General features: G+C 42.4%; 1 protein-coding gene across 3 annotated transcripts in view; it reads right to left on the reverse strand.

Annotated features, from left to right (window-relative positions):
- The window catches only part of SLC37A1 (solute carrier family 37 member 1), a 32,902-nt gene extending 22,372 nt beyond the window's left edge, over nucleotides 1-10,530 (reverse strand). Inside the window, exons 1-6 of one of the 3 annotated variants that reach the window (XM_035115533.2) lie at nucleotides 9,560-10,530; nucleotides 6,337-6,544; nucleotides 4,446-4,527; nucleotides 1,860-1,986; nucleotides 1,282-1,360; nucleotides 555-690 (exon numbers count right to left, since the gene is read on the reverse strand). In XM_035115533.2, the coding sequence (XP_034971424.1) occupies nucleotides 555-690; nucleotides 1,282-1,360; nucleotides 1,860-1,986; nucleotides 4,446-4,527; nucleotides 6,337-6,392 (480 nt within the window). In that variant the 5' untranslated portion in view covers nucleotides 6,393-6,544; nucleotides 9,560-10,530. Of the gene's footprint in view, nucleotides 1-554; nucleotides 691-1,281; nucleotides 1,361-1,859; nucleotides 1,987-4,445; nucleotides 4,528-6,336; nucleotides 6,545-9,523 lie in introns of all 3 variants that reach the window. The other 2 variants (XM_035115531.2, XM_035115532.2) reach the window with 2 other exon arrangements.
- Nucleotides 10,531-13,885: the final 3,355 nt, after the last annotated feature.

Here is a 13,885-nt window from a genome sequence, read left to right on the forward strand (position 1 = left end):
CACTGTTCCCCAACCTGTTGTTCTCCAGATGTTTTGGATGGCAACTTCCATCAGCCCTAGCCAACATAGACAATGGTGAGTTGCAGGGAGTTGCAGTTCAACACACCTAGAGGATGCCAGATTGGGAAAGTCTCCTCTAGAGGAGTTTCCACAGCTTGTGTGCCAGCATGAAAGAGAAGATATAGACTTCCTAACAGTTCAACACTTAGTAGTGCTTTCCCTTGCCAAAACACATTTTAAAGTTCCTGACTGTGTGTTGGCAGCTCCATTTCTACTTGGCCCACACATGATGTCACAACTAACATCACATGTGAGGCAGGTGGGCATGGATTAGGGAAGAAAGCTTCATGGGCCAAATCTGAGCCGCTGGTAGGTCAAGATTGGCCTGCAGGCCAGAGGTTCCTCACCCCTGCAGTATCCCTTGTCACAGGAGGTACTATGGACAGGCTGTCATGGGAAACTAAGTGGATTTTTAGACAGTTCCCAAAAGGCAGTTCTTTTCTTTTGTCATGTCTGAAAATTCCAAGTGAGAAAAGAAACACAGGTGGGCCTACCTGAGCCACGATGTAGAACCACAGGTTGTGTATATTATAGAAGTAACCAAATCCAAACATAGCAGTGAAGAGTCCGCTGGCAAACATCCCTCCAGTGAGATAATACCGGATAGGCAAACGTTCACCTATTATGCCACTTTGAATTCAGGCAAAATAAAAAGGGATTGATTTTTGAAGCATGCTGAGCATATACAACCCTTAAAATCTGAAGATATTACATGGGCATTTGCATGTTAAACTATGGTTAAAATCCTGAAAATGCAAAGTTTACCAATAAAATTGTAGTAGCACTGTAATAAAAAGAACAATTTGAGAAACTTTACAAAGTTGAGTTATTGTGAGTCGTTTGTATTCAGTTTTCATATTTCAAGCCAAACCTTTTGGTTTGTATTCAGTAACAAGACTCGAAGTCATGAGCTGATAGTGCTCATCTGAAATCATGATCGATTCTTCTCAGCCACAGTAGAGGTAGGATTTGAATTTGTTCCTTTTTAAGCAATTTTGGTGAGCTACTGTAATAGGGAATATTCTGTACTCTAGAATCTACATTCCTAAAGCCTAGGGCACATGGTCTCCTAAATTTTATTCTCCTCTTCAATAATTCCTTCCTCCGCTCCTCAAAAGCTTGTAAGCAACTGAGCCCAGTAGAAGATCGGAGATTAAGCAATCATATATTTACAACTTGAAAGCATGAAAAAGGATTTTAAAAAGAGTAAAAGAATTTTACCTCAGATACATCCCAACCGCATAAGCACATAGGAATGAATAATCCAGGGCTCCCAACAACTGTTTGTAGTTGCTCTTATCTAGGAACACATGTTTGTTAAAGTTCATAAGATTGAATTTTTAAGGCACAAATAGCCATTAAAAAGTCTGAAAAATACATATTCAGTCTCTTTGCAACTTCAAAGAGGGATTCTAGCAGGTTAAAATGATAGTTTGCTACTTAAGCAAATTGTGCTTAATGCCTGCATGGTTTCTACCATTCATGAATAAATTGTTCAGCTTGATATAACGGGCATTCATTATAGTCTCCAGAATTATACCAGGTCTTTAAAAAGTGGAACATCTTGCACAATACAAGATTTATTTTCACAGGTGAAGTTTCAAACATGCCTGAGTCTCCCACACTGTATGACAAAGTTTGGGCATTCTTTTCCCCCATTGCCAGCCACCCCACCCCACATATCAGTTCCTATGTGCAGGAGTGCACAGAACTGTGAGGAACTGCAGAACAAAACAATACAATTTTTTCCTTTAGATTATATTCCAGTTAAATGGGGGTGGGGGGAATAGACTACTTACCAAATGGCTCCCAACCACAGCGTGACTCATTAGCCATTTTTTTAACAGGCTGAATCTGGATGGCATATTCTTTGTAGGTGTTATGCTCAATAACTTGTGGAGTATTACAATGCTTATGTAGTTCTCCCTAAATTAAAGTAATAAAATTAATCTAACAGAACGCCTCATTGCATAGAACCAAATAGACTATTTTTACTTTACCAATATTTCAAATCAGGGCCAGCCCACCTATGGGGCAAGTTGAGGTTGTTGCCTCAGGCGGCAGATCTGGGCCCGAGGAACATACTGCTTACTGCCACCGCCACCTCCTCTGTGCTTTGATGTGTTCTCCCTACTGTGCCGGTGGGACACAGAGGTGCAGGTGAGGGCACAGGGCAGGCAGAGCAGCAGCACAGGCCCAGAACTGTGAGGGGCTGTAGTAGAGTGTTTTGCCTCAAGCAACAAAACATCCTGGGCTTGCCCTGTTCAAAATAGGTCTTGCTGTTTAGAGATGTTTACCAGTCAAAAGGCTTTCTTTCCACCTTAAAAAGATTTGAATAATAGCCTCAATGAAATCCAGCTTTGCATGCTTTTTTTTAAAAGAAAATTTAGTTATGTTAAGAGACTGCAAATTTCCATGAGGCCTCATCCTTCTTATGGATAAGCAATAAGAGACAAAATTTGACAGAGTATGACTCAATCACTTGCATGCCTCGAGTCAGTTTTCCATACAGTAAAGCGTGGGACTAGTAAAAGGAATCAAATAAAGGCAGAAAGTTGTCCACATAAGCAGATTTTAAATAGAATAATAGAACCATGCTAAGCTCCAGTCAGGAGCAGTGAGGCAGTGTGGCTTGGCCTCTGTATCCAAAGTTGGAGAGGGAAGCTATTTCCTTCTTTTTCCTGTACCAGCTCCAGCCTAGCTGGAATGGTTTTGTTTCGGATACAGCAGATCCAGGGCAGCCCTGCTCCATTGCCTCGAAGAAATGTGATACAGGAATATTTCAAAGGTTGAGAGTATATATTATTTTAATAGTCTAGGCTATATATAATTACATATTGTTGTCCAGGAACACTATAACTGTCATGTTGGAGGATTGGTTGTTCCTGTAGAGCAGGCATCCCCAAACTTCGGCCCTCCAGATGTTTTGGACTACAATTCCCATCTTCCCCGACCACTGGTCCTGTTAGCTAGGGATCATGGGAGTTGTAGGCCAAAACATCTGGAGGGCCGCAGTTTGGGGGTGCCTGCTGTAGAGCATTATTTGATTGCTGAGCAAGTCTGCAGAAATGATATATTAGAGCAGGGGTTGTCAACACAGTGCACTCCAGATGTAGCTGAACTGCAGCTCTCACAGTATTTTTTCATTGGTCACATTGGCTGGGGGCTGGGGCTGATGGGAATTAGGAGTCGAACAGCATCTGGAGGGCACAGTATACTTATTCTTGATCCATTCATTTTGTTCCTTGTACAGTTCTAGTGGCTGGATGAGGAAGGACTGCAGAAACATGCTTGTGCTTAGAATATTAGACTAGAACAGGGGTCAGCAAACTTTTTTCGCAGGGGGCCAGTCCACTGTCCCTCAGACCTTGTGGGGGGCCGGACTATATTTTGGAGAAAAATATAAACGAATTCCTACACCCCACAAATAACCCAGAGATGCATTTTAAATAAAAGGACACATTCTACTCATGTAAAACACCAGGCAGGTCCCACAAATAACCCAGAGATGCATTTTAAATAAAAGGACACATTCTGCTCATGTAAAAACACCAGGCAGGTCCCTTATGTAAAAACACGCTGATTCCCGGACCGTCCGCGGGCCAGACTGAGAAGGCGATTGGGCTGCATCCGGCCCCCGGGCCTTAGTTTGGAGACCCCTGGACTAGAATCAGGGAAAATCAGGTTCAGATCCTCACTCTGACAGAATGCTCACTGGCTGACTTTGAGTCAATAGCACTCTCTCAGTGCAAGCTCCCAGGGGTAGGGAGTGGTGAGGATAAAATGATAAAGGGGCTTGAAAAAACTTTGTATACCATCCTGAGCTCCTTGGCAGAAGTGAGAGTGTAAACAACAAAATAATAAAACAGAAAGATTGTGAATTAGCTAGGACAGAGAAAGCGAATGATGAGTAAAGATTAGGCACAAATTGGATCCCAATAGAATTGGTTGCCATGGATTGAAATGTTGAGCCTTAGCAACATAATTATGGTTTGGGTAGGAATTTGATTACCTGTTTTGAACATGAGGAGACAGTCTGGCAAAATCTGAAGATTGAGTGCATACTTATTTTCAATTTCACTGCACTATAAATGACACTTTTGATTTGCCTTTGTACACATAGCCTTTGTATATTTTCACAGATTGCAGGCATCTTGACATCTACTTATAGTACACACAGTGCAGAAGCCCTTGTAGAACTGGATGTTCCATGTGGGCTCTCAATCATTATGAACATTTTAATGTCTTTTTATTACTGTACAGCATGTCACAGTTTTATTGCTGTATTGTAATGCATACTGTAACAACACTTTTATGTAGCTTAAAAATGTATACTTCCTTGTGTGATGTCAGATATGTTAGAAAGATATTTCCTTGTTACTTACCTTAACTATACTGATTGGTTTCCTTGATAAGTGGAAACTAGCATACAGCATAAAAGTCAGGACAAATGTCAGAGCCCTGTACCTGTGAACAGAACAAACATTTATAATTCCATTATTTGCAGCTATATACTTGCAATCATTTAGGCTGTTCCATTGTTATATCTAGTTTCTGTTTTTATTTCCAATATTTACACTGATGTAGAAGCTAAATCAAACAAGAGTGAAAGGTTAACTATAATAGGTTAAGCACTTTCTGTTTATATTGCACAATGTTCTAACCATGCAAAAAAAAAGTACTGAGATGAACAGTAACTATTATTAATGAGGCTGGGGTGATGAGGTGGGGTGCTAGGGTGATCTTGAAAGCTGCTACACGGACACATCTCCCACCCCCAGCAGTCAATTCCTGGCAAATGTCAGACACAACTGGAATCAAGCCCAGAGGTTGTGCCAAGAGGCAGCCACCAATGCTGCTGTGGCTGGTTGAGTCAGAGCAGCTCCCAGGAATTGGTGGCAATTGCTGCATAGCAGTTCTGGGTGGTGGGATAGCCAGATGATAAGCACGGCTGCCAGCTCTTCAATCTGCTTCTGTAGCTGTACCTTTCACAGAAGCTTGATGACCAGAACATAAATGTTGTCACCTGCCAAACTCCATGCTGTGGAAAGCTTCGCCTGGCTTCTTTTGCACATCATGGTATTGTTAAAGGTTTAAGAGAAGGCCAATTTCTTTCTGGTCAGATGACAAACCTAACCCTAAATATACCTGGGTTCAAGGAGCGGGAAGGGGGCTTGTCAAAGTGGAAACGTGTCCCATAGCTATACTGCAATATTAGTTAGAAATAAGTATGTGCATGTGTGTGTGTGTGTACACACACATACACACCCTGCATACACACACACCCCAAATTTGAACTTCACAATTCAGTTTAAAGGAGGACATTCCTCTTCCCGCCGAGACCACAAAGACCACAAACACCGGTCCTGAAAGACCTACATTGGCTCCCAGTACGTTTCCGAGCACAATTCAAAGTGTTGGTGTTGACCTTTAAAGCCCTAAATGGCCTCGGTCCAGTATACCTGAAGGAGCGTCTCCACCCCCATCGTTCTGCCCGGACACTGAGGTCCAGCTCCGAGGGCCTTCTGGCGGTTCCCTCGCTACGAGAAGCCAAGTTACAGGGAACCAGGCAGAGGGCCTTCTCGGTAGTGGCACCCACCCTGTGGAACAACAATTACCAGACCTTTAGAGAACAACAATTACCAGACCTTTAGAAGGCATCTCAAGGCAGCCCTGTTTAGAGAAGCTTTTAATGTTTGATGGATTTCTGTATTTTAGTGTTTTGTTGGAAGCCGCCCAGAGTGGCTGGGGGAACCCGGCCAGATGGGTGGGGTATAATTAATAAATTATTATTATTATTATTATTATTATTATTATTATTATTATTCCCAAACACAATGCAAAGCACAGGTATCCGTTTTCATTTTTTCAAGCATAATAGTACAGAAGTACCTCGGAAGTTGAACGGAATCTATTCTGGAAGTCTGTTCGACTTCCAAAACATATGAAAACCAAGGTGCGGCTTCTGACTGGCTGCAGGAAGCTCTTGCAGCCAATCGGAAGCTGCGTTGGATGTTCGGGTTCCAAAGAACATTCACAAACTGGAACATTCACTCCCGGCTTTGTGGCATTCGGGAGCCAAAACATTTGAGTCGCAAGGTGTTCGTCAACCAAGGTACGACTGTAGTGATTATTATAATGTAAAGTCTATACAGAAATACACCTTTAAGCAAAATGCATCGCTGTTCATTCTTATTAGAACTTAATATTTGAATTTAGATTTGTTTAAGAGAACGTCAAAGCCTGACCAGGCCAAAGCAATAGACTATAACTTACCACTGGTCTCTTGTAAAGAAAGTGATCAAGCGAATCCCAGGTGGAAGTTCAGCCATTTACTTGAGTATCAGCTTCAGATGTTTATTATTCAAGTGCTTCAGCTATTGGTTTCAGGTTTTCAACAGAACCAACTGTCACATTGATTAATGTCCTTTACATTTCCCCTTTGGTGTCACTGACCATGACTATGAGTGGCTGATTCGTCTTCCTAGTACATATTTTTATAAGAAAAGTGTTACTGATCATGCTACAACAACATTTCTCAGCTACGGTAGTTATGAGAAGATAACAAAAGAATGTAAATTTGAAAGCGATTATTTCAATGCAAAGCATTTTTTTTAGCATTTTCATGCTAATATAAGAAATAAAGAAAACAGAGGGAAATAAAAACATGATTTGAAAGAGATGACCATCAGAATCACCCCTGTATTAAAATCTATACAAGCAACTTGACAATCTTTAGCCAAGCAGTAATCTTGCCCACTGCTTAATGAAACCAGGATAAACATGCCCAAGCTGTGTTGACCTGGGCATCATAATTCTGGAGCCAGTTTCTCAAGGCAATATGTACACATACTACAATCCCAAATTCCAGCTTCATTGTTAGAATGTTCACCTAAAACCCTTTGAACTGTTCTCTATGAACTGCAAACCTGTTGCCAGACTACATTAGAAAATTTCAACTATATGCATCTCAACATATGAATTAAACGTTTACACTTACCCCATAGTGTGTAATACTTACAAACCTTCCAAAGGGTACCGTACTGTATGTACAGTAAATTAAGAATAGAACCCATGGTACAACACAGGGATGGGAGGAGGCAGAAATGCAGTCATTTAGTCAGGTTGGCATTTACAGTATTAGCTATGGAGGTTAAGTGGCAAGAGAGCAGGTGTTCCGGATGTCTCCAGCAGACTTGCCTTAAAAGTGGTGTCAAGGTTGGGGTGTATATAAGAGACTGCCCTCAAAATACTTTGCAAACTTGTCACAACAGAGTATGTTCCCGAAGCTGGACCTTTAAATCAAACTTTGCACCATTCTATTAAGCACTGAGAAGGGTTGCAAACCAAGCAATGGAGTTGCTGCAGGATTAGAGTTTAGAAACTTTTTTTTAATTATGTTGTTCCTGAGGTCTCCAAAACCATCTTCTGGAAGGAAGAAATATCAAGGTAAAACTAAGTTGTTCAGTAGCACCTGGTATTCCTTCAGATATATGTTTACATGTAGTAGCACTTGAAGATTAAGACCATGCTAGGCTGCACTTTACAGATCTAGTTGCCTTAGAGGCAAAATGCCACAAACTCTGCTGTATGGAATTCTTTACAAGAGACAGAAGTGCAAACAAATCAAGTGTCAAGTGAATAACAGTTTCTCTCTCACAACAGCATATAAGTAAATTCTAAGCAAGTTGATAGTCTACACTGCAGGGCACGTACGTACACAGCCTCACTGCTTCTGCCTTCAGGCTAGCACCTCTTACCAAACTGAATCCAAGAGTTTGGATTTGCAAACACCAAGATCAGCGAAACATATCTGAAAAAGTACCCTTTGTTTTCATCGCAGCTCTTCAGGAGGATCAAGCTGGTGAAGTAATTGTATCATAGCTGAATAATAGTACTGCAGATGCATGAAAATAAATGTGCAAGACATGTGGAAATAGTGCCATCGATGATAGGATCTGTTAAGCTCAGTTGTGTAACCAAAGTTCTTTAGAAAGATATCTTGAATATTCTAAATGTATGGTCATCTGTCATAAGGCACAATTATGCAAATTTGTTCAAGAACAAATCCATTGCCCTTAAGCTTCTTCTGGGTCATGTCTCCTGGCAAGGGAGTGTCCTCTGGGTGATTTCCACATGAATACAACTTCCACCTGCAGTATGCCAATAGGTGGAAGTGAAATCTTTTGGCCCTGCTTGAAATACTTTTGCACCTAAAATGGCACCTCCCACGACAAAAGACTAACATTAAATGACAGTTTGGTGCTCTTTAATGGAACCCCAAAGAGCTATAACTCAGTGATATAGCAACTGTCCCTGATTCAATCCCACATCTCCAAGTAGGTCTGGGAAAGTCCCCTGCCTGAAATCCTGAAAAGCCACTGCTAGTCCATGTTGATGATACATACTGACCTAGATGGACTAATGAGTCTGGTGACTTCTGTCTCAGTGTATCTGAAGTGTGCATGCACACGAAAGCTCATACCTATGACAAACTTAGTTGGTCTCTAAGGTGCTACTGGAAGGATTTTTTTATGGACTAATGAACTGACTCAATACAAGACAATTTCCTGATTTTAGTACCACTTCACTACAGTGGCTCGCTTACTCATTTAAAAAAACTATACACTTTGACCATATTGGGACACTTAACCTAACAATAATACAGAAAAAACACACAAATAAAGCAGTCATAAAATCAGATTTTAAAGGACTGAGGGGGGAGAGGGGTGTTGGGGTTTTGTTGTTTGCCAAGAAGGCAAGTGAAGTTCCTGGGGAGGGGATTGTACATAAGCTTACACTGAAAGGGAGTGTGTGTGTGTGTATTTAAAGGCCTTCCTTTTAAACAAACTAAAGAGCATCACTGTGGGATGCCTATGTCTACTCAAAAGCAAGTCCCATGAAATAAATAATTATTATTATTATTATATTTCCGCCCATTTGGCTGGGTATATTCTATTTAATAACAGAATATTAAAAACAAGATAAAACACCAAACATTAAAAACTCCCCTAAACTACATGGGATTAATTCCAAGGGGGCTGGAGTCCAACCGTTGGACTAGATGACTATCGGGGTTCCTTCCAACCCTACAATTCTGCGAATGCGATTCTGTTCCTAGGTTATAAGCGGGCATAGGCTTGCAGGCGGAGAGCCTAACGGCATTAAGTTATCTGGAGTCTGTGCCACTCGCGCGTGTGCGAGAGTGACGACACAAAGCAAGATATCCCAAACGCGCTCGCGCGCCCCAGCCTCCTCCTCGTCGCCCCCGCTTTGATGTCCATCAAAGGGGAACTCCGTTTCCAGGCGTCTCCATCGGCGGCAGGTGCATCACCGACAGAGCACACGCTGCTTCCCCCTCAGGGCTCAGGCAGAAAGGAGTTGCCTCCTAGCCGAACGCGCCCCCCACCCCAAAGCTCCCGCCTTCCCCTTGCTCGCATTGTTCCCTCTCGGAGGGTCCCACCTGAAGGGACGACGACAACGACAACCGTCTCCTCACCTCTACAGCTCTCTGGCGCTCCGAGTCGGATGCACCGTTTCCTGGCAGCCTCGGCAGCCACTTCCTGGTCGAGGCGCCGCTCCCGGGCGCGGTCTTGCTTCATTCAAGCCCAGCCAGTTCTGGTGCGCTGCTACAAATAGCGACAGGAGAACCTGCTCTGCTCGCCGCCAGGGCCGCCTCCCTCTCGCTCTGACGGCAGCAGCTGAGAAAGAAAGGCGCTCCCAGGCAGGGCTCGAGGCGGCAGGGCTCAAAGCTGCCGCCAGAGAGAGAATCCGGCTTCCTGATCATGAAACCGTATATGCCTCCTCGACTTAGCCACACCACCAGGGTTTCCTGTGAACTGGTCTAGCGAGGGAAGCTCATAAGCTTGCCATTTTCTTTAAAGAGATTGCTGGCTGCGTCGACTTGGCAGCTGCCTGGCAGGCAGAAACCCAACAGGGGCAGCTTTCCAAACCACGCCAATTAAAAATGTCTGTCACGAAGCTCATGTCTGCAAAACAGACGGCAACCTTTGTTGTTGTTGTTTAGTCGTTTAGTCATGTCCGACTCTTCGTGACCCCATGGACCAGAGCACGCCAGGCACTCCTGTCTTCCACTGCCTCCCGCAGTTTGGTCAAACTCATGTTCATAGCTTCGAGAACACTGTCCAACCATCTCATCCTCTGTCGTCCCCTTCTCCTTGTGCCCTCAGTCTTTTCCAGGGAGTCTTCTCTCCTCATGAGGTGGCCAAAGTATTGGAGCCTCAGCTTCAGGATATGTCCTTCCAGTGAGCACTCAGGGCTGATTTCCTTAAGAATGGATAGGTTTGATCTTCTTGCAGTCCATGGGACTCTCAAGAGTCTCCTCTAGCACCATAGCTCAAAAGCATCAATTCTTCGGCAATCAGCCTTCTTTATAGTCCACTGGTCCATTGGTCTAGCTCTCACTTCCATACATCACTACTGGGAAAACCACAGCTTTAACTATACGGACCTTTGTCGGCAAGGTGATGTCTCTGCTTTTTAAGATGCTGTCTAGGTTTGTCATTGCTATTCTCCCAAGAAGCAGGCGTATTCTAATTTTGTGACTGCTGTCACCATCTGCAGTGATCAAGGAGCCCAAGAAAGTAAAATCTCTCACTGCCTCCATTTCTTCCCCTTCTATTTGCCAGGAGGTGATGGGAGCAGTGGCCATGATCTTGGGTTTTTTTGATGTTGAGCTTCAGACCATATTTTGCGCTCTCCTCTTTCACCCTCATTAAAAGGTTCTTTAATTCCTCCTCACTTTCTGCCATCAAGGTTGTGTCATTAGCATATCTGAGGTGGTTGATATTTCTTCCAGCAATCTTAATTCTGGCTTGGGATTCATCCAGTCCAGCCTTTTGCATGATGAATTCAGCATATAAGTTAAATATGCAGGGAGACAATATACAGCCTTGTCGTACTCCTTTCCCAGTTTTGAACCAATCAGTTATTCCACTGGAAGGCAACCTTAGTTATCCATATTATGCCAACTCACTTCAAAACTTCCCTATCAGCTTGCAAATGCAGGACATCTCTGAGGTGCCTACGGCAGTGACAACTGAAACGACCGTTCTTCTGAACATGTACAATCTTTTTCTCTCGCTGCTAACCAAAGTCAACCCAAATATATATGAGATTGCATCAGTGACTTTTAAATCTTCTAAGTCGAGTATGTGAAATGTTCAACTACTGAAGCTCAGTGTTCCTGTAAGTTTCTTTTTAGCTCATAAACTAAAAATACTAGCTTACTGCTGCTGCTGCTGTTGTTATTGATACAGTGCTCCCAGAATATACTGTTTTTTTTTACAGTGTAAGTATAAACAGGACAGAGAACAAGAACCCAAGTGTACGCATGTTTACTCAGAAATAAGTCTTGTTTAGTTAAATGGGCATTACTTCCTAGTATGCATAAGAATGCAGCCTAAAGCTGTAATCATGCACAAATTTCCTTGGAGTTGTACTATTAAGTATAGAGGGGCTTCTGTGTAGATATGTATCAGATTGAATCCTAGAACATAAATAGAATTTATGGTCCATGAATAAACAAGCAAGCAAACTGGCTTCAAGTTACAAGCCAGGAGATTCCAACTAAACATCGGAAAGAACTTTCCAACAGTCGGAGCTCTTCAACAGTAAAATGGACTCCCTCAGGAGGTTCTGGACTCTTGTTCCTTGGAGGTTTTTAAGAAGAGGCTGGATGGCCATCTGTCATAGATGCTTTAGTTGAGATTCCTGCATTGCAGGGGCTTGGAGTAGATGACCCCCAGGGACCCTCCAACTCTACAATTTGGATTCGATGAAACTGAAGACTAAAATCCTATGCACACTTATTGTGGCGTAAGTATCACTAAATGCAGTGGGATTCACTAAGAGCAAATATAAAAAGGTTTGGCTACGTGCACACATTTTATTCTAAAATCAATGGAGCTTGAGTACTTGTTTTTTCTACATAGTTCACACACACAATATAATTCTCTTACACATCATTTTGCTCCTGAAAAGTGCTTTTTGAGAAGCTGGTTTCATCCATTTATGCAGGAGTAAGTCTGCATAGGATTTTGCACTGGGGTAGGTGGTTTGTAGTTTGGAGTGCTCTTGTTCAGATTTCAAGACAAACAGCAATGCCTTCTTCCAGACCACTCCATTCCGTTCCCACCCCGGTTTTCCATCCTCAGCAAGCATGGTCACAGCCAAGGATGATGGGAGTTTTCATTTGGGCCAAAGGTTGCCAACACCTGATTTAACTGGACAGCTACACGGAATGAGAACCTTCTGTTCTTTTTGTTTACAGACATTATATCAAGAATACAAACTATAATATTCTGTAATTCATAGTCATCATAGTTCTTGGCATTTATATATCACTTACCCTTAATTATTAACATGCTTTAACATTTTCTCAGCAATCCTTGAAACAATTCTACAATGAAAGACAGTTTTATTATGCCAATATTATCCCTGGGAGGCTAATAATAATACTGTAATAATAATAATAATAATAATAATAATTTATATCCCACACATCTGTCTGGGTTTCCCTAGATCAAGCACCTCTAGGTCATACCATTCTCTCACGCACAAGCACTTATTAAATAATTTGTTGCTTCTTTTAGTCTTAGAGCACAGAGACAAAATGAGCTATGCTCACATATAGGAAAAACCATTTACCCAAACCACATTGCTACTCTTTTCTACTAATATCCAAAAGCATTATGGCATTCTGATGTATAAATATGAAGACTGTAAATGGGAATATATCATACAATAGGCCAACATTTATTTCCATGCAGATGAGCTCATTGCCAATTATTACTGCAGACAAAGCTGTTCCTATCTTTTCAATTTACAGTCATACCTTGGGTTGCATCCGCTGCGGGTTGCACCCTTTCAGGATACGAATGCAGCAGACTCAGAAGTGTTTACTTCCGGGTTCTGCCACGCGCACATGTGCAGAAGTGTTCTGCGCACTTCGCGCATGAGCAAAAGCACTCTATCACGCTTTTGCGCATGCACTCTATTGCTACTCGGGTTGCAGACTTTCGGGGTGTGAGCGGCACTCCGGAATGGATTGGGTCCACAACCCGAGGTACCACTGTATTTGTGATGTGGACATATTATACCAGGAATGAACAACTGGTTCATTTATCCTTTAAAATGCAGGATTGATATAATTCACATATACTCATGTAAACATGTTGTAATCAGTTGGCAATACTTATTTGGACATGCCACCCCACAAGTATGAAAAATGATTAGACAACTGGGCCAAAGCAAACAAGATGAATTTTAACAGGGAGACATGTAAAGTTCTACACTTGGGCAAAAATAAATAAAAAATGAAAGGAACAAATACAGGATGGATGATACCTGGCTTGAGAGCAGTAAACAGTGTTGAGAGAGTCAACAGTGTGATGCAGCTAAAAAAGCCAATGCAATTCTGGGCTGCATCAATAGGAGTATAGCATCTACATCAAGGGACGTAATTGTACCACTGTATCCAGTTCTGGGCACCACAGTTCAAGAAGGATACTGACAAGCTGGAACGTGTCCAGAGGAGGGCAACCAAAATGGTCAAAGGCCTGGGAACAATGCCTTATGAGGAACGGCTTAGGGAGCTGGGTATGTTTAGCCTGGAGAAGAGAAGGTTAAGGGGTGATATGATAGCCATGTTCAAATATATAAAAGGATGTCATATAGAAGAGGGTGAAAGGTTGTTTTCTGCTGCTCCAGAGAAGCGGACACAGAGCAATGGATTCAAGCTACAAGAAAGAAGATTGCACCTAAACATTAGGAAGAACTTCCTGACAGTAAGAGCTGTTCGACA

This window comes from Zootoca vivipara, chromosome 4 (assembly GCF_963506605.1).
Source record: "Zootoca vivipara chromosome 4, rZooViv1.1, whole genome shotgun sequence".
Classification (NCBI taxonomy): domain Eukaryota; kingdom Metazoa; phylum Chordata; class Lepidosauria; order Squamata; family Lacertidae; genus Zootoca; species Zootoca vivipara.